Below are 21534 nucleotides of genomic sequence, written 5' to 3'. Positions count from 1 at the left end.
TGATTACTATGGTAATTGTTGAATGATGACTTTTCTAGTTCCATCATTCCTTCTAAATTTATTAGTCAGCATATTCACTTTAAGGAATAACTTTCCTTTCTCACCCATTTATTTACATCAGTATAGAGTCAAGGATTTCTATTATATTAAATGTAATCTTTTACCACCATTATTTATTTTTTTTAAAGGTTTATTTTATTTATTTATTTCTCCCCATCCCCTCATTGCTTGCACGTGCTGTGTCTGTTCATTGTGTCATCATCTTCCTTTATTAGGAGGCATCAGGAACCAAACCCAGGACCTTCCATGTCGGAGGGAGGTGTCTAATTGCTTAAGCCACCTCTGCTCCCTGCTTTGCTGTGTCTCTCATTATGTTTTCCTCCTTGTGTCTCTTGTTGCATCAGCTCACCACATCAGCTCGCTGTCTTGCTTATCTTCTTTAGGAAGTACCGGAAACCAAATCTGGGATCCGCTGTGTGGCAGGCGGCAGCTTAATTGCTTGAGCCACATCCTCTTTCCAGTCATTATTTAGATAGTTCAGTTCTCCCAGATGTGGCCAGGGGGGCTCCTTAAAACTGGCTCCTGTGTCTTTCTGGTGTATCCCCATCATTCTTGAGTACCTCCACACTTTCTTGCCCTAGCATGATAGTCTGGCACCAGTTCAAGAGCCCTGATTCATTTTATTCATTTATTTTGCTGGAAAAATGACTTTGAACAAACTGAGTTATGCTCAATGAAACTTTTAAAAAGCACAGAGCTATCTATTATTTCATATCAACTAAATGAAGGTCAATTCCTGTTTTGCAGCATTATTTTTATACAAAAATCAAATCTTCATACTGCAAGTATTCTGGATACCTGTTGTATTCAACTTTTCTCACTCAAACAAAATTAAAAGGAAAATCAATAAAATATCAAAGCAAATCAGGTCTAAGGAACACAAGCCATCACAGCAATTCATCCATCCTGGAAACAAGGGTGTGATGAGAAACACAATTACTGAGGGAAGAGAAACTAGATAAGTTTCAGAATTGGAGCTTGGCAAGTAAACTAATATAAAAAAGAAGAATTTTCTTCAAACAATTTAGTTGCCTGTGGAAACTTGAACAAAAAACAAATATCAGAAGTCAAGCTGAGTTAACAGATTTTGTTCTGCTAGAAGTCAAGGAGGTAAGACTTCATGGGACCAGTGGCATTCTTAGAAATATATTACTCAAATATCTTCAGAGTAGACTACGAATCTAAACATTAAAAAAAAAAATCACAGATTCTTTCCGTAGCAAGCCTAATGAAAATGTAAAAGAAAAAAGAAGCAAGTATAGACAATCAAATCATTGATTGAAATGCTAACTGATAAAAGAAGGTATATATTGCACCTTCTTTTTGGAAACAGCAAGTTGGAGATTTTTTTTTTTCCTTAAAGATTTATTTTATTTATTTATTTCTCTCCCCTCCCCCCCTGCCCCGGTTGTTTGTTCCTGTGTCTATTTGCTGTGTCTTCTTTGTTCACTTCTGTTGTTGTCGGCGGCATGGGAATCTGTGTTTCTTTTTGTTGCATCATCTTGTTGTGTCAGCTCTCCGTGTATGTGGCGCCATTCCTGGACAGGCTGCGCTTTCTTTCGCACTGGGCAGCTCTCCTTACAGGGCACACTCCTTGCGCGTGGGGCTCCCCTACGTGGGGGACACCCCTGAGTGGCACGGCACTCCTTGCATGCATCAGCACTGTGCATGGGCCAGCTCCACAGGGGTCAAGGAAGCCCGGGGTTTGAACCACAGACCTCCCATGTGGTAGACGGACGCCCTAACTGCTGGGCCAAGTCTGCTTCCCAAGTTGGACATTTAAACATTTCTTTTTCACAAGAGAATAAAAAATTAGGTTCATGGAGTAAGAATCTGGTTTTTTTTTTTCTTAAGTGACCCACTCAGGACCACCAATGAAGAGAAGGCAACAGCTGCCTGAAGCAAAGGAAGAACACCTTTCTCATTCCATTCACTGGGAAAGAAAGGGATGGAATATTCAATGCTTATAACTGATGCACCCTTAGAAATCAGTCTGCAACAGCAAAACAAGAAAAAAACAGTGTACAGTACTAGAACTGTTTAAATAACACACCAGATTATACATTGTAGCATAATAAGATTACACACACATTCTTGTTACATGCTGGTATATAGGATCTCATACACACGTTAGCTACCACTAGACAAACTGGGCAAGATGATTTACCTTAATTCATCTGTGGACACATTTGTCATGGAACTCGTGGTTACAGGGTAACACTCGAAGCAGCTGCCTTGCTTCAAAATCACATACACATACCACACACCAAGACTGTTCTGACGAGTGATGGTTAGGATTGAACTGACAAGGAAGTTGTTCAATATCTGCGTTAGTCAGTCCTCGAGGCTTAGCCTCTCCTAATCACTCAGTCAGGTTTAGCAGGGCCTCATAATTTTCTACTCTGCCATCTTCCACATCCAATTAAAAGCTGAAATTTAGGCTCAGAGCTGGTGGCATTTTAAGCACTGATAGCACACATGGTAGAGGGCTGGGGTGATAAGAGGGAGGTAGAATTGGCTGCTGGGATCCCTATCTACTACATCCTATGAGCTTTTGAGCACAAATGGAGACTAAGGTACTCCAAACAAACCCCCCTAATGCAAATGATCATATGTTAAAACCTGCAAAGGTGGGAAGCAGACGTGGCTCAAATGATTGGGCTCCCGTCTACCTTATGGGAGGTCCAGGATTGAATTCCCGGGACCTTCTGGTTAAGGTGAGCTGGCCCACATGGAGAGCTGGTCCATGTGAGAGCCGGCATAACAAGATGACCCAACAAAAAAGAGACAGAGGAAAGACAATGAGAGACACAACAAACCAGGAAGCTGAGGTGGCTCAAGCGATTGAGTGCCTCTCTCCCATATCAGATGTCCCAGGATGCTCATTTACATCTCTATTTCTATTATCCAACTACAATACTGAAAATCATGACTTGTATTAATAATTCCAATTCCAATTCCAATCACTCTAGCTTTCCCCCTTTCTTTATGTGTACCATACCTTTATCTATCCTTGAAAAAACTGGTTCCCATTACTTCAATACAGTTACTTACTTCCTCTTAGCAGCCAATCTCCTGACCCAGACCAGCTACGATTACCACCTGGCTCAGGTGTGGTTCCCAGTCATTTTTAAAGAGTTGCCACAATCCTGTCTACTCTCTGACCTTTCAGTCACTGATTGACCCAGTGCAATCTGATTTCCATTCTGGCTGAGGTCACTAGTGATCTCCTTACTGCCAAATCTAAAGGATCTGTTACAATCCTTTTCTCATTTGAAAATATTTGCTACTCTTTGAACACTCCCTGATTCTTCAAATACTCTCTCACTCTGGCTCTCTGACTCTACACGCAAACTGGTTTTCCCCTCACCTCTTCAACCACTCCTCAGATTTCTCTACGGGCTTTTCTTTCCTCTTCTCATCCTTATTACAGTTCTCTGGGGTTGTGACCTAGCCCTTCTTTCCTTGCAGTTGCTGAGGCAGCCATCCCATCCCAATGCAAATATTATCATTTGACATCTGTTGACTTACATATCTATATCCTTAACCCAGGTCTAATTCCTAAACTACATATCTATATAATGAAATGCTCATCAAATATTATTCCTTGGATATCTTTCCATCACTCCTCATGAAACACATCTAACACTGAAATAATTTTCACCTTACCCCATCTCCAATACCTGCTCTTCTTTCTGAGTACTTTAACTCAAAGAAGAGAATTGCCATCTGTTCAGTGGTTCCAAACAGCAATTTAGGAATCATTCCTGACTCCTTCTCTCCCACCCCCACATTATGAAGCCTGATGATCCTAAACCTCTCTGGAATCTATTTGCTCGGCAATGCTGTGGACTAGGCAATCATCATCATGTGCCTGAATTACTGCCATAGTCTTCTAACTGGCCTTCCATTCTCGCCGTTCTACCAATCTGCTCTACATGATCACTGTAAAACACAAGTATGATCATTGCTTCCTCCTTTAAATCCTTCAAGAATTCCCACCGTGCTCAGGACAGCCATGGTTCCCTCACATGCCTTAATAGGCCCTGCTCCATCCTGCCCTAGTCTACCTTTATGACATCATCTCGTTCTTTTACTTCAAACTCAAAAGTCACAGTGAAACTTCTTTCACTTTCACAAAGACCATATTCCTTTGAGTCCCTAGGCATTCACATATTCTCTTCCTTCTGCCTCTTTGCTACATTGCTTGGCCAAATTCTCCTTATCCTTCAAGATGTAGGCAGCTCCTTCTTCAGGTTATCTTCCCAGAATGCCCCTGCTCTGGGCTTCCACTCTATTTTTCCTAGAGTGTTTAATCACACTTTATTGTAATTGCTTGTTTAATTATTTAACTTCCCAATGGATTATTAGCTCTATTAAGGTCTTATGGATATAGAAAGTGTCTTATTCACTGCTCCTTCATTAGAGCCTACCAAAGTGTCTGAAACATAGTAGACGCTCCCTTACATATTTACTGAACGAATGAGCCACAGAAATAACAAACTCTCCAGCAGCCAGAGCCAATGAGCACATTTCTCACACATGCATTAACACAAGGAGTGGAGTAACACGTTTTCCTTCCCTTCTGTTGTTGGTCAAATCAAAGGGTGGCATCTTTATGGTAAAGAACAACGATGCAAACATATTAGCCTGAATGCAGAAGGTTTATTCCCACAGAAAGAAAAACACAGAAGTTCCTTTTTTTTTCCCTCTGTGGTAAGTTGGAATGACTCACTATTTTTTTTTCACTTTCATGAAAACAACATGCAACAAATTTAATATGTAAGAGAGCTAACGTCCTCTGCCAAAAGGGTTAGAATAAATGCTTTTATCACGGTGTTTGTAACTAGCAGTGGTATTGTATGGGTATGACAGTGGTTGAAAGGGAAAGCCTAAGGTCATGTATATTACTAGAAGGAAAGCTAAAAACTGTAACATGAGACTGTATAAGATAGTAAAACACAAATATGGGGGATATTGCATATATGACTTTTTACAAAATATAAATACTGGAAAGAAGGAAAAATAGCAGTTAATGCAGCAGGCAAGGCATAGAGAGACTGAGAGGTGGTGAGTTTTGTTTGTTTTTTGTTTATTATTATTATTGGAATAATGAAAGTACTCTGGAAATGACTGGGGTGATGAATGCACAAATACGTGATTATACTGAATACCATTAAGTGTATTCTTCAGATGGATTTATGCTTTATTAATACTTAACAATAAAATTGATTTGTTGAAAAAGAAGCATAAATGGTTTGAAAACTGCTATTTAAAAAAAAAAGAGTAAACACATTTGCCCTTTAAATAGTTCTGGTATATTCTCCCTGTTTACACTATGGGAACACACAAGCACACTCACAAAACTCAAAATATTAACATTGGGTGTAGCTCAGTGGTTGAGCACCTGCTTTGCTTGTGTAGGTTTTCAGATTCAATCTCCGGTTCCTCCTTAAAATATACACATATTCAGGAAAGCAGACTTGGCCCAGTGGTTAGGGCGTCCGTCTACCACATGGGAGGTCCACAGTTCAAAGCCCAGGCCTCCTTGACCCGTGTGGAGCTGGCTCATGCACAGTGCTGATGTGTGCAAGGAGTGCTTTGCCATGCAAGGGTGTCCCCGCGTAGGGGAGCCCCACGGGCAAGGAGTGCACCCCATAAGGAGAGCCGCCCAGCACGAAAGAAAGTACATCCTGCCCAGGAATGGCACTGCACACACGGAGAGCTGACACAAGAAGATGACACAACAAAAAGAAACACAGATTCCCATGCTGCTGACAACAACAGAAGTGGATAAAGAAGAGCATGCAGCAAATAGACACAGAGAACAGACAACTGTGGGGAAGAGGAGAGAAATAAATTAATAAATCTTTGAAAATATATATATATACATATATCATGATTGAACAACAACAAAAAAATAGGAAGTGAGTTCCCAAAAGGCACAGACTAGGTCTTTTTCATCTGTATATCCCCAAACTTAGCATGGTATCTGGCTCACAGATGAGGTAATTGCAAAAGTGAGAGGTAACATCAGATTATAACCCAGCCAATTGTAAACATATTGAAAGGAGGAAATCTATGAAGGGGTTCATATTATTACTACATGCCACACATTATAACTATTACAAGCCAGACCCAAGGTACCTCATTTTCTTTGTCCCCATCTTACATAGAAGGAAAGGGCACTTGAAGGATAAGTAAAATAGCCAATAGCTAAAAAATGTCAAAGGGTCGCTCTTTCCAATCATAGTGATGGATCCCAAACTGGGGAGGACCTAGTCATTTCTTTACAGTGGAGTCAAATTCTTGCTTGCAATATCTTCTAGGCAAAATTGATGGCTTTGCCTTTAGAGAGAAACTTATTTTAATTACATTTTATAAATGTGGGCGTCTCTGATGGGTGGGGGTTGGGAGGGACTGGTCCTTCCTTAGAAGTACTTTGAAAGCACTGCTTGAAAGGACAGGGGCAATTTCTCCCCTAGAGAGCTCTTCTCTTTTTTTTTCTTATTTTGTTTCTTGCTTCTTTATTCTTTTTCTCTTATTTTTTCTTATCCATAGATAGCTCTTTAACAAGACAGTTTTATGAATTTATGACCTATTAGATGTTTTAATTATGAAAGTACAACTTGAGTACATTATATTGCAGGAGGGGTCGTGAAGCTCACCTGTCCCTTTGCCTTTTCAGCAGGCACTGCTCCCATTACACTCTTTTTTTTTCTTTTTTTCTTTTTAAGGTACCGGGGCTGGGGATCGAACCCAGGACCTAGTATGTGGGAAGCCAGCGCTCAACCATGGAGCCACAACCACTCTCCCCGTTGAATTCGCCATCCATTTACACATGCACCCAAACTCAATTAGGAGAAACAAACATACTCATGTCACCAAAAACAGCATGTTCCTTCAGTGGACTCAGATTAGCCTACTTTATATGTCATTCACCAAATTCAAGACAATGTTGTAGCCAGGTAATGTGAAATCTGCCAGTAAGCCACCCATCGCTGCTTTTCACTTAAGATAAATGCTGGTGAGAAAGGAAACAAAGCAATCACTTTGCCCACTTATATACTTATTGTGCTCAGAAAAATATGTTCCTCTAAAGTGTATGCTTACATTTTGGGTGATGGTAAATTGTGCAGTTTAGATTCTTTTCTGACATCATCACAAGGAAAAATTCTTGATCATTTGAGTGTAAATGTTCTACTTTATGGGTTAAAAAGAGCCAGTTTTTAATAAGGACCAGCTTTCTTCACTCTTAGCATGCACAACCAAGCTAAAAAATTTTTAAAAATAAAAATAAACTTCACCAAAGAAAACCATAATTTACATATGCAAGTAAGCAAATTAATAATTCATTTCAAATGTAAGGATTGAGTAATTTGGGAAACTGTAAAACTAACACCATATTTTCACCTATACACTCAGCTTCAGAAACACCATTTGGAGTAATGAAATTGCTCTAAAATTTTTTGTGGTGATAAATGTACAACATTGTGATTATACTAAAAGCTATTGATTATACACATTGGATAGATCATATGATATGTGAATATATCTCAATAAAACTGCTTTAAGAAAAATCCTTTTCTGAGGTTGTCATGCAGCAAGACAGTAAGTATAAAAATCCTCACACATAGTCGACAATACACATTATTTTCCTTTCTTTAAAAAAAGTCTGCATGACCAAGGTATCATGGAGTAGCCAAGACCCTGTTTTCTATTATCTTAACCCACCTACTCCAAGTTTTTAATGGAAGGCTGCATTGGGCATATCTCCTAGGGAAGGTTCCAAATGTGTGAAAAAAAAAATTTGCTAATAAAACACTTCTTCCCCAACCCCCCCCACCACCCCCCATCCAAGGGGAAAAAAAGAAAAGGAGAAACACCAAGTAATGATTCAATCACTGGCAATATCATATGTGACCATATTTGTTTTATTATTGCTTTGTCACAAACTAATATCTGCCAGTTCTTTGGGCTGCTTGGTTTTGGTCCTTAACATTTTTTCCTTTCTAATATATAATTGATTCCAGAAAGTTTTCTAAATACAGCTTTCTACTGTGACTAGTAATAGAAGAAATTGTAGCACTGAGATGAAGAAAGTGACCACAGTAGTTGCTGAGGGCAGGGAGAGGGAAGAAGAGATGTGATGTGGAGGCATTTTTGGAACTTGGAGTAGTCCTAAATGATATTGCAGGGTCAGATGCTGGACTTATATATATCCTGCCATAACCCACTGAATGTACTGGGGGAGAATGTGACTACAGGATAAACTATTATCCACGTGTAGAGCAGTGTTCCAAAATGTGTTCACCAAGTGCAATGAGCGTGCCACAATGATGGGGGCAGTTGTTGGTGTGGGAGGACTGGGATGGGGGGATAGGGAGCATACAGGAACCTCTTATGCTTTTTAATGTAGCATTTTTTTTTATGTATATATCTTCAAAAAAATATAATTTACAAAAATGATGGGGGTGGGGGGTTGGGAGTGGGTTATATGGGAACCTCTTATGTTTTTTAATGTAATATTCTTTGTGATCTATTAACTTTAATTTTTTAAAGACTTTTTAAAATTTATTTCTCTCCCCTTCCCATCCCCCACCCCAGCTGTCTGCTCTCTGTGTCCATTCGCTGTGTGTTCTTCTGTGACCGCTTCTATCCTTATCAGCAGCAACAGGACTCTGTTTCTTTTTGTTGTGTCATCTTGCTGTGTCAGCTCTCCGTGTGTGTGGTGCCATTCCTGGGCAGGCTGCACTTTCTTTCACGCTGGGCGGCTCTCCTTATGGGGCACACTCTTTGCGCGTGGAGCTCCCCTACGCGGGGACACCCCTGCGTGGCAGGGCACTCCTTGCACGGATCAGCACTGCACATGTGCCAGATCCACATGGGTCAAGGAGGCCCAGGGTTTGAACTGTGGACCTCCCATGTGGTAGACGGAGGCCCTAACCACTGGGCCAAGGCCGCGTCCCATATTAACTTTAATTTAAAAAACATGTGTGTGTAAAAGAACCAGCAAAATGGCTGCGGTGTAAGGAGCTCCTAGAATCAGCTCCTGCTACAGGGCAGTTAGCGAACACCCAGAGCTCTCTGGAGCTAGCTGCAGCAACTGTTTGGGGGCTCCAGGAAGCCTGAATAGCATCCTGCAATGTCCTTGGGGGAGTAGGAGGAGACTGCCTGTCTGCAGAGAAGACTTGTAAGTAGAGGCTCCACGCCAGAGAGGCCGGAGCCCATCCTCCACTGGAGGCACAAGCCACTGCAGGAGCTGTTCCGTGGCTGAAATCGAAAGCTCCACTTCCCCAAAATGGGGGAGGAAGAGACAGTTGGGCACCAATGTCAGCTTTGATGAGGAAATTCAGTGGGCTACAGTATGATCCTGAGAACAGCTAAGGTTTGAGTCTGTCCAGGTTAGAAAGAGGCTGGGAACTGCCATCTTAAATCTGTACCTGGCATGAAGGGAAGCGGGGGCAGACTGAGAATCCCAGTGCTGATGGGGACCAGCTTCTTCCCATCCAGATCATACTGCAGTCTAGCCTAGGCCCCAGTGCCACCTCCAGCAGGGAGGAAGCTGCAGGGACCTGTGCCAGCCTCTCCAGGAAATTGCCAGCCAAGCCACGGAGGCCGGTGATTATCCTACTCTGGTAGCACAAGTCACACCAGGAACTATTCTGTGATGTAACTGGAAGCTCATTTCCCAGAAGCAGGGGAGGAGGAGACAGCTGGCTGCTGATTTTGGCTAAGGATTGGGAGATCTGGCTGGCTAAGAGATCACCCTGGGAATAGCTGGGGTGTGAACCAGCCCAAGTTAGAAAGAGGCCAGTATCCGCCATTCTGACTCCCCAGCCTGAGGGGAAGCCGGGCTGACAGTTTCTTTCACACAGATCCGCCTGCAGCCCGCCTAAGCTTCAGCCCTGCCTCTGGCAGGGAGGAGGCTGAGGAGCCCTGCACCAGCCTATACAGGTAACTGCAGAAAACTTTGGCTGGCATAGACTGAAAATCAGAAGTCAGCATAGATTGCTGCCCACACCTGCCCCAGGTAGGGAAGAAAGGGGTGTGAAGTTTCATCAGTCTCTCTGGGCAACTACAGTCTAGGTCTGCACGTGAATTATTCCACATAGCTGTGACTCTGTCCCTAACCCTGGCAAAGGAGAAAGTTGGAAGAAGCTTCAATGGTCTCTGGTGCAATGAGGGCAGCTTGAGCCTCCACAGCTTACAGCACCAACTACATGCTTGGCTCCTACTGCATAACCAGCAAGGGAGAAACGATAGGAAGCCCTAAACTAGAGGGAAAAACTGCACCCAGAAAAAATACTCTAGTAAGCCAGATGCAAAGACACCAACAAAAAATTACAATCCACACCAAGAAACAGGAAGCTATGGCCCAGTTAAAGGAACAAGATAAGCCTCCAGATGACATAAAGGAGTTGAGACAACTAATTATAGATATTCAAACAAATCTCCTTAATAAATTCAATGAGATGGCTAAAGAGATTAAGGATATTAAGAAGAAACTGAATGAGCACAAAGAAGAACTTGAAAGCATACATAGAAAAATAGCAGATCTTAAGGGAATGAAAGGTGCAATCAATGAAATTTTTTAAAAATTGGAATCATATAATATAAGATTTGAGGAGGCAGAAGAAAGAGTTGGTGAGCTTGAAGAAATGATCTCTGAAAGTGAACATAAAAACGAAGAGATGAAGAAAAGAATGGAAAAAATTGGACAAGTTCTCTTGGAACTAAATGACAGCAAAATGTGCAAACATACATGTCATGGGTGTTCCAGAAGGAGAAGAGAAGGGAAAAGGGGCAGAAGGAATATTTGAAGAAATAATGGTAGAAAATTTCCCAACCCTATTGAAGGACATAGACATATCCCTGTCCAAGAAGCACAACATACTCCCATCCAAAAAAATCCAAACAGACCAACTCTAAGACACATACTCATCAGAATGTCAAAGGCCAAAGACAAATAGAATTCTGAGAGCAGCAAGAGAAAAGCCATGCATAACATATAAGGGATATCCCATAAGATTAAGTGCTGATTTCCCACCAGAAACCATGGAGGCAAGAAGACAGTGGTCTGATATATTTAAGATACTACAAGAGAAAAACTTCCAGTCAAGAATCTTATATCCAGCAAGACTATCTTTCAAAAATGAGGGTGAAATTAGAATATTCACAGATAAACAGAAACTGAGAGAATTTCTAAGCAAGACCAGATTTTCAGGAAGTACTAAAGGGTGTGATAGAGCCTGAAAAGAAAAGACAGAGAGAGGGGCCTGGAAGAGAGTCTGGAAATGAAGATTATAGCAATAAAAATAACAAAGTGTCAAAAAAGAGGTGAAGGGAGGTGGACTTGGCCCAGTGGTTAGGGCGTCCGCCTACCACATAGGAGGTCCGCGGTTCAAACCCCGGGCCTCCTTGACCCATGTGGAGCTGGCCCATGTGCAGTGCTGATGCGCACAAGAAGTGCCCTGCCAAGCAGGGGTGTCCCCTGCACAGGGGAGCCCCACACACAAGGAGTGCACCCCGTAAGGAGAGCCACCCAGTGCAAAAGAAATTGCAGCCTGCCTAAGAATGGCGCCACCCACACGGAGAGTTGACACAACAGATGACGCAACAAAAAGAAACACAGATTCCTGTGCCGCTGACAACAGAAGTGGACAAAGAAGAAGACGCAACAAATAGACACAGAGAACAGACAACCGGGGCGGGGGAGAAGGGAGAGAAAGAAATAAAGAAATGAATCTTTTTTTTAAAAAAAGAGAGAGGTGAAAATAAAATATGACAGATAAAACTCAAATAGGAATAAACTTAACCAATGATATAAAGCACTTGTATTCAGAAAACTGCAACTCAATGTCAAATCAAAAAAGCCCTAAATAACTGGAAGAATTTTCCCTGCTGATGGACTGGAAGACTAAATATCATTAAGATGTCAATTCTACTCAAATTGATATACAGATTTAATACAATCCCGATAAAAAGTCCACCAGCATTAAAGAAAAAATTGAAAACAGATCATTATGTTTATTTGGAAGGGTAAGGAATCCTGAATAGTCAGAAACATCATAAAAAGGAAAAGTGAACCCTCATCTCCAGACTTTAAATAATAATACCTACCTATAGTGGTAAAAACAACATGGTACTGGTCTAAAGACAGACATAATAGACCAATGAAACCAAATTTATGGTTCAGAAACACACCCTCACAGGTATGGTCAAGTGCTTTTTTTACTAGCTTGTCAAACTCACACAGTTTGGGCAGAATAATCCATTCAACAAATGGTGCTGAAAGTAATGGACATTCATAGCTGAAAGAAGGAAAGAGGTCCCCTATCTCATACCTTATCCAAAAACTAACTCAAAATGGATCAAAAAACTAAAAATAAAAGCAAGAGCTATAAAACTTCTAGAAGAAATTATTGGAAAATATCTTCAAGACATGGTGGTAAGTAGTGGATTCTTAAAGGAGATAAGAGAAGGACTGAGTAGACTACTGATGTTTAACGGATGTAGAAGTTTTAATTAGCTTTACTGTAAAATTGTGGAAATGTATAGAGTGGATGGTAACACACAGTGAGTAACAGCTAGTTTACAAATGGGGATTTGACTGAAAATGGTAGTCTAGTTATGTAAATGCCAATTGACAGAATGCTTGAGAATAATCTAGGAACTGGACAGCACAGTAAACCAAAAGGTGGGTGAGAATTGTGGTTGATTGGGAAGTGGACTTGGCCCAGTGGTTAAGGCATCCGTCTACCACATGGGAGGTCCGTGGTTCAAACCCCAGGCCTCCTTGACCCGTGTGGAGCTGGCCCATGCGCAGCGCTGATGCGCACAAGGAGTGCCGTGCCACGCAGGGGTGTCCCCCGCATAGGGGAGCCCCACGCGCAAGGAGTGCGCCCTGTAAGGAGAGCCGCCCAGTGTGAAAGAAAAATGCAGCCTGCTTAAGAATGGCGTCACCCACACAGAGAGCTGACACAACAAGATGACGCAACAAAAAGAACAACAGATTCCCGTGCTGCTGACAACAACATAAGAAGCGGACAAAGAAACAAGACGCAGCAAATAGACACAGAGAAAAGACAACCGGGATTGGGGGGGAAAGGGAGAGAAATAAATAAATAAATAAATAAATAAATAAATAAATAAATAAATAAAAGAATTGTGGTTGATGGTACGGATGCAAGAGTGTCCTTTGTTAGCTAAAACAAATGTGTATCACTACTGCAGAGTGTTGGGAATGTGGAGAAGCATGGGAAAAATACAGCTGGAGTGACCTATGTACTGTGGTTAGTGGTAATAATATAATATTCTTGCATCTATGCAAAAGATGTACTGTGTTGATTCTGAGGCAGTATGGAAAATGTGAGCCAAATGAACACTCTGGACATCGTAACAATAAGAAGATATTATTTTATCTGTAGCAAATGACACACCACATTGTGGTGTGTTGATAGAGGGTTGTTGTTTGGGAATTCCGCACATGTGCATGATTATTTTATAAGTTTACAACTTCTGTCATAAAAAATATATTTAAAAAATAATAATAGGGTGGGTTTGGGGAAAAACACACCAAATGTAAGAAGGACTATGATTAGTAGTAAGATTTTGACAGTGTTCTTTCAGAGTTAGTAACAAACATCTCGTGACAATGCAAGGTGTTGGTGGAGGGTTGATGTATGGGACCCCTGTATGATGTTATGCATGTTTGCTGTGTAAGTTCACAACTTTTACTATTCACTTAATTATTTATGTATTTTCATATATAAATGATAAAAAGATAATAATCAGTTTGGTTGGGGAAAAATACTGTGTTTAATAGTAATATTTTGACAATGCTCTTTAATCATTAGTTAAAAAGGTTTAAAAACTGCAAGTTATTGGTGATAGGGTGAGATGTTATATATGTTTGTGTGGTGCCATATATGTTTGTCTTGTAAGTTCACAACTATTATACATTTATTTTTTATGTATGAGTGATATATTTCAATTAATTTTTTTAAAATACAGTTTTCTATTTTATAAATTCCAGTGAACTCTCACTCGATTTATTTATGTGTTAATGCTATTTGTTATCTGCTTATAAATAAAACCTCTCTTACTTTGAAAATAAGTTCTTTCAATATTTAGCTCTAACCTTTCTGTCAGGAAAAACAGAAAGGGAAACAGAATGAGTGAGATCCCTCTTGTAGTCACCTCAAGTCCTTTTTGGAAGAAAGAGGGATATGCCTAAAAAAATTAATTCACAAGTGAATCTCAATTCTCAGAACTTAATTATTAAAAAAATGCTCATTAAAGGGACTCACAGATAGGACCTACCACATGAAAGCTTCCCTTGCATTTATATAATTAAGGTGGTGGTTTGTTTAATCTTCTGATTATCTAGCACTTATTATACATCAATGCTCATTACAATTAATATTTCCTTTGCAGCACTAATTGCAATTGTAATTAACTACAGGCCATCTTTGCTTTGCCTAATACAATGGTAACTGAAACTCACATGTACTGGAACCACGCAAGGTAAAAACAGAGTTCTCATTTGCAATTTCAGTTACCATAGTACTCTATAAAGCAAGGACTGCCTGCGATTTCTGTAAAATTATTTTCTTAATGGCTGTCTCACCCATTAGACTGTAAATTACATGCCAACAAAATTGTATCTCTCTTGCTTATCACTATATCCCTATATCCCTAGCATACCATCTTGCCCTACATATAATAGGTGCTTATCTTAGTCATGGTTCTGCAGGGAAACAGAACAGACAGGAGATATATATACATAAATAACCTATATAATAATGTGATTTATTTTAGGAATTTTTTTTAAAGATTTATTTTATTTATCCCCACCACCACCACTTGCTTGCTATCTCCTCTCTGTGTTCATTAGCTGTGCGTTCTTCTGTGTTTGCTTGTCTCCCTTTGTTGCATCACCTTGTTGCACCAGCTGTCTATGGGCGCAGACCAGCCTGCCTTCACAAGGAGGCCCTGGGAAGCAAACCCAGGGCCTCCCATATGGTAGACATGAGCCTAGTCATTTGAGCCACATTCGCTTCCCTATATTAGGAATTTTTTAACACTCCAATGCCAATTTATTTTTTTTAAAGGCTCTGTGTTATTCTGTGGTTTGTTTGCCTCTTTTTGTATAATTGTACAACCTTTGAAAATTGCTGTCAACAATCCTTGGTCCTTGGTTTTTCTCTCATGGGGTGATGAACATGGCAGGCTCTCCTGGTTTCTCCCTTCTCTTCTGGGTTCCGTTAACTTTCAGCTTCTGGCCCATCCCTCTGGCTTTCATCACTCTGTGATTGCTTAGGCCTTCAGAAATAGGACTAAAAGACCCATCCTGATTCAGCTGCGCCACGCCTTAACTGAAGTAACCTCTTCAAAGGGTCCTATTTACAAGAGTTTACACACACAAATGGATTATATTTAAGAACATGTTTTTCTGGGGTGCTCAATAAATATTTGCTAAATAAATGAGTAAAAGGTGTTCTAAGGAATTCAGAATGGATCTAAGAGCAACATTCATCCCCTTGGAAAGTTTATGCTGTGGTTGGCATGGCAAAATATACCTATGTGAAATAGCAAAATAATTATTGGAAATCAACATATTAGCAAGGTTATGGTAATCTGAACCAAATCTCATATGTATGAGCATAAATATCCATGTACACACATTTGTGTATGTTCCAAAAAAAAAATCCAAGTTAAGGAGAAAACACTGAGTATGTAATTTTTCAATATTTATTTATTTATCAAATCAATTTTATTGATACCTATTAATAAAGCATAAATATATCCACAATATTTATTTTTATGAGACCTACTACTAGAATGAATCTTTTACTTAAAAATAACAAAAAAGATAAGCATAAAAAAGGAAAATGAATATAAAGCATGACTAGGCAACTAACAAAGAAAATATATGAGCATCCAGTAAGTATGTGAATAAGTCTTCGGCATCACAGGGAATAAAAGAAATGCAAAATAAAATAAGAAAATGCCATCTATTTATTTATTTATTTATTCTAGGATGGACAAGCACTTTTAAAATGAAAATATCAAATATATTGAAGAAAACGTGTACTTTCACACAATCCTGGTGGAAGTATAAATTAGTACAACATCTGTGGAGAGTAATGTAGCAATCTATGGTGTTTTAAAATTTTTTAAATATACATACCATTTAACTCAACAATTCCACTTGAAAAAATAAAGATGTACAAAAATTCTGATGTTCATTATAGCATCATTTGTAAAAGTGAAAATTTTAAACAACTTAAGTGTTCAGCAATAGATAAATCAATTAACTTATAAGATACAATGGAATATTATGCAATCATTTTTAAAAAATACTTTGGGATACCACGCAGCTGGGACACCCTAGATTTATTTCAGCCCATTCTAAAACGTTGGCACAGTGTCAATCACATAGAATATACTCAATGAAAGCTTGCTGATTCAATAATACATTTTTAAAAATAGTATTGCTGAAAAATTCCAGTTAAGTTTTCATCCAAGTACACCTCCACTCCTCCTTAAAATTCCACAAAAATGACATAAGAGAATTAAAAATATACAAAATCCTAAGGACAAGAGAATTGGAAAGAATGTGATAGCAGATGAGATATACCAACAAATTTTAAAATCTTGAAAGCTAATGGACAGAAGCTAACTAAACCCTGAGAATAGAGAAAGCTGAAGTTCAAACCTACACGGACAAAAAGACCAGGTCTTTCTGAAAACAGCACTGCAGACTGGATGAAAGGCTTTTAAGAAGAAATTAGGCTCCCAGATCCTCTTGCTAATCCCAGAAAAATACTGGGGATTTTGGACTTAAGAGAAGTTGAAACAGAGACTTGAAGACACTGTGAGTGGGGAAATCAATGAAACTCTTATCGTCAATGGTCAGAATCTTAATCCCATTATCCCTCTAGACTCCCTGACCCCTAACAACCAGTCTTATATTCCCCAGGCAAGAGACAGAAGATTTTCCCCACTGAAAAAGTTAAACACACACACACACACACACTTACAGTTACTGACATTTGGGCATCACCACAAATCTGGGTTTCTACCTGAATACTGAACATTAAAGCTCACAGAAGGCTTCTTATCTGTGTTTTTTTAACAGAATCTTCAGAATGAAAGGATAGTCAAGGATCACTAGACATTCAAGGAAAGTTTCTAACAGGAAAAACAGAGACCAGAACAAATATTTTAAAATAAAGGATATGGAAAACAAAAACGAATTGGAGAACTAAAGAAAATCTCAAAAATACTTATAATTAATATTCTTAAGAGAAATAATGTTATATTACAACCATGAAATAAAACTTAAAGAACAAAAAAAAACTTAGAAATTTTTAAAAGTAATAACAGAAATAAAATATCCAATAAAGAAATGAAGATAAAGTTAAGCTAATCTCCCAGAAGGCAGAATAAAAAGACAAGATGGAATACACAAGAGAAAAGCTAAAAGACTACTCAGGTCAGGAGGTTCAATATCTGATTAATAGTCAACTGAAAAAAGAGAACAAAAATAATATGAAAAGAAATTATCAAAGATAAAAATAGAAGAAAATTTCCAAATTGAGTCTCCAGATTGGAAGATCCACAAAATAAGCATGACAAAATAAAATAATAAAATTAAAATTAAAAAAACAGGAACATCATCTTGAAATTTTAGATTATCAGTCACAGAGGTCCCCAAAGCTTCCAGAAACAAACAAAAGCAAAAATAGTTCCATACTAAAGAACAGAAATCATAATGTAATCACAATTTAAACAAAAGTATTAGAAGCTAGAAGATAATGAGGCAATGTTGATATGGGAGGAGTGGGGAAGTAAGGGGATATGTGGAACCTCTTATATTTTTAATGTAACATTTTTTTGTGATCTATGTACCTTATAAAAAAAGACAACTTAATAAAAATTAAAATTAAAAAATTAAAAATTCCAGGGGAAATGATTTCCAACTTAGACTTCTAAACACAGTCAAACCATCCAACAACTGAGGATAGACTTATCTACTTGTCTCCAAAATGTTATCTCCCACACATCCATTCTCAGGAATCTATTGTAATGAGTGTTCCACCAAAAGTAGGGAGTAAAAAAAAGAAAAAGAAAGGATCTACAAAAGGGCTCTATGTTTAATCTAAAAGATGAAGGAAATATCTAGAATTCCCAGAAGAGAGGTAAAGAGAATTCCTAGAATTTCTGGAAGACAGGTGAAGGAAAAGTAAAGTGAAGTTCTAGGACAACACTTATGAAGATCTAGAAAATAACCAATCAAGATCAGATAAGAAACTGGCATAGGGGAGATAGTTTCAAGAAGAAATGGTATCATCATCATCATCCTCTGATAACAAACCTAGTGTGTTTGACTAAATTTAAAAGATATTTCAGGTCTGTCACAGAGTTTGGATATGAATTAGAGAAAGGTAAAGAGAAAACTGAAAATATGAGGCAATCATTAACTCTAGGAAAATAGAGTTGTACAAGAAAGAATTATAATTTTAGCATATCATGTAGTTCAGCCTTGAATAATATTTTCATAACACAATAATGTAAACACTGACTATTAAGTTAATGAAAATGACAAGGGCATTTTTAACTCAAATGGGAGGTAGAGGGAGGGGAAGTGTGTGTGTTGGTGGTCAGAGTGGGGTTTGGGAAAAGAATATGTAAAAAAGCTATATCCTCTAACTCTAGAGTTTGGAGTCAAAAAATAAAACCCCAAACTGAAAAATTAGAAAATACCAGTAAAAGTATGTGATTTCGAAAAATGTAGATAAAATAAATGGGTACAAGATTATTAGTTCTGAGAAGTAGGAAGCGGAAAGGGAAGAATTGGTCAAGAGATCCTATTTTTCCTATAACCCTTCTAGCTATATTTTATCTTAAAACTATGCACATATATTACTTTGATACAAAGTACAACTTAAAAATACAGCAGGCTTGGTGGCAATGCTCCAAAACGTGATTATCAATTGCAATGAATATAGCACACTGATGAAAGATGTTACTAATGTAGGAAAATGTGGGCGGTCTGGGGAGCGGGGCATATGGGAATCCCCTATATATATATTCTCTGTAACATTTATGTAATCAAAGTATCTTTTTAAGACATGTTAAAAGTGGAAAAAATACAGCAGGAATATGTTCATTGACAAAATAATATGTAAAGTATGATCCATTTTAAAATATCAATGCACACACGTGCAAGCTTTTGGATGCATATAACTGTCAGTAGTGATCATCTCTGAGAGGTGAGGTTGTAAGAGTTTCATTGTTTCTGTCTTTTTCTACAAAGATCTGTATTTCTTTAACAACAAGAAATATAATTTTTTAACAAAATATTTTAAAGTATTTGCTTACCTTAGCTGATTTTTTAATATCCAAACCTTGGTCCAGTTTAAAAAGAACTGTCATGTTGTACCCAGTCTGGTTTCCATGTCCGTGAGGCCACCACCTTTCTACAGCAATATTCTTTTAAGAAATCAGATAAATCATTCTAAATAATCTGTGGCATGTTTTCAGAAAAATAATGTCATGATTCTCGGTATTACATCAATTTCTCAAATAGCCAAGATTTCTGGGTTTTAAAGCACTATAAATTTCCTTACCTATATTATACCTCATCATAAGAATCCACAGATATTATTTTAAGAATCAGCATGTAAGGAGTTTAGCGTAGATTAATAAACAAAAAAGGAAATGAAAGGAAAGGAATATCATGGGTGTTCAGAAAAAAATAACTTTGTATCCCTAATACTCTGAGTTTATCACTAACATTGAGAATTGAACTTGAGGTTGACTCTCCTTTCAAGTCAAGAACTAGAAATGATTTAGTATTTGTATGATTAGTCAAAAAGAAAATGTAAAATCCAGTCCCACCCAACCCATGATAGATCGGGAATTTAGAATTAGAATTCTGCACATAGATTAAGTACCAGTGTTCAAAATAATTGAGATGTACCGAAAACAATCACTTTGATTTAAATGTTTAGGGAAGCAGACTTGGCTCAACCGACAGAGCGTCACCCAGCCGTATGGGAGGTCCGCAGTTCAAACCCAGGACCTCCTTGACCCGTATGGAGCTTGCCCATGTGCAGTACTGATGCACATAAGGAGTGGCCTGCCACGCAGGGGTGCCCCTGAATAGGGGAGCCCCACATGTAAGGAGTGCACCCCATAAAGAGAGCCACCCAGCCTGAAAGAAAGTCCAGCCTGTCCAGGAGTGGCACCACACACACCGAGAGCTGATGCAGCAAGATGATGCAACAAAAAAAGAGACAGAGATTCCCGGGCCACTGACTAGAATAGAAGTGGAAACAAAAGAACACACAGCGAATGGACACAGAGAGCAGATAACTGGGGGAACTGGGGGGGGGGGAGGGGGGGGGAAGAGGAGAGAAATAAATTTTTAAAATAAATCCTTAAAATAAATAAGCAGACAAACAAACAAACAAATAAACAAAATGTTTAGAATGTATTTTGCATTCAGGTTACCGCAAATATTCAGGATACTGCAAACACTGCAGAAAAATTAAAATACAACACACCTTTCTTAAGGGGAAAAGATGCCAAATGAAATCAGTCCTCATTATCCTAATCTTAAAATTTGGGAAAATCATTCTTTAGCTCTTACACACAAAATGCATGAGAGGTTAAAATGGAGGGGGAAATGCAAAATCAAATCAAGAAAACTGAATTTTTTCTCGGACTTATTAATCTTTCTTTCTAATCTTTTCTTTTGAATACGTATTGCTTCTCAGGAAATACATTTATTTACCTTTTTAATTTTCACTAACAGCTTAACAATCCTTTTCCGACGTTGAAGTTCAATGCTATATGTCTGCTGTGTTTGCAATTTCGGGATAACTACAGTCACTTGACCACCAATTGGCTTTGAGCTAACAACATTAAAAAAAGACTCTATTTCAATATTCCACTCCTGGGCACTGTTATCTAAGGCAAAAAGAGAAAAAGAAAGAAAAACAAATATTTATATATAATATATTAAGCATTATCCATGCACTTCTCAGGATTTACTGAGGATAAGACCAAAACTGCTTCTAAACCAGTGAGGATTCCACAAATGTCATCATGATAAAAAGTTCAATGAAGATTCTCATTTCACCTTTAGAGTTTAATCCTTCATTCTAAAGAATAATCAAAATTATATATTTTATATATCTTTTCACTCTAAAAAGGTTAGAATTATAAGTCATAAAACTTTATAAGTAGCACACAAACAGAAAATACCAAATAAAAAAAATAAATATTCCAAAAATGATACATCTTGTTCCTTTTTATAAAGTAAAAATACTGATGATTTTAAAGCTATGTAATAAGACAAAAAGATATGTATCTTATAATTAATCAAAATCTGAAAATATACAGGTATATTTTATATATAGACCATTTATTCAAGAAATATTTACTGAGAGCCTTCCA

At 38.3% G+C, this 21534-nt stretch overlaps 1 protein-coding gene across 2 annotated transcripts in view; it reads right to left on the bottom strand.

The window, feature by feature from the left end:
- MANBA (mannosidase beta) overlaps nucleotides 1–21534 on the bottom strand; it is a 140269-nt gene that overhangs the window by 68448 nt on the left and 50287 nt on the right. For both annotated transcript variants that reach the window (XM_004459862.4, XM_071215333.1), the window contains exons 6-7: nucleotides 20870–21045; nucleotides 19453–19563 (exon numbers count right to left, since the gene is read on the bottom strand). In XM_004459862.4, coding sequence (XP_004459919.2) covers nucleotides 19453–19563; nucleotides 20870–21045 — 287 coding nt within the window. The remainder of the gene's footprint in view (nucleotides 1–19452; nucleotides 19564–20869; nucleotides 21046–21534) is intronic.

Source organism: Dasypus novemcinctus, chromosome 1 (assembly GCF_030445035.2).
Source record: "Dasypus novemcinctus isolate mDasNov1 chromosome 1, mDasNov1.1.hap2, whole genome shotgun sequence".
Taxonomy (NCBI): domain Eukaryota; kingdom Metazoa; phylum Chordata; class Mammalia; order Cingulata; family Dasypodidae; genus Dasypus; species Dasypus novemcinctus.
The sequence above is the reverse complement of the archived record's forward strand: the minus strand, read 5'-3'. Positions and strand labels throughout refer to the sequence as shown.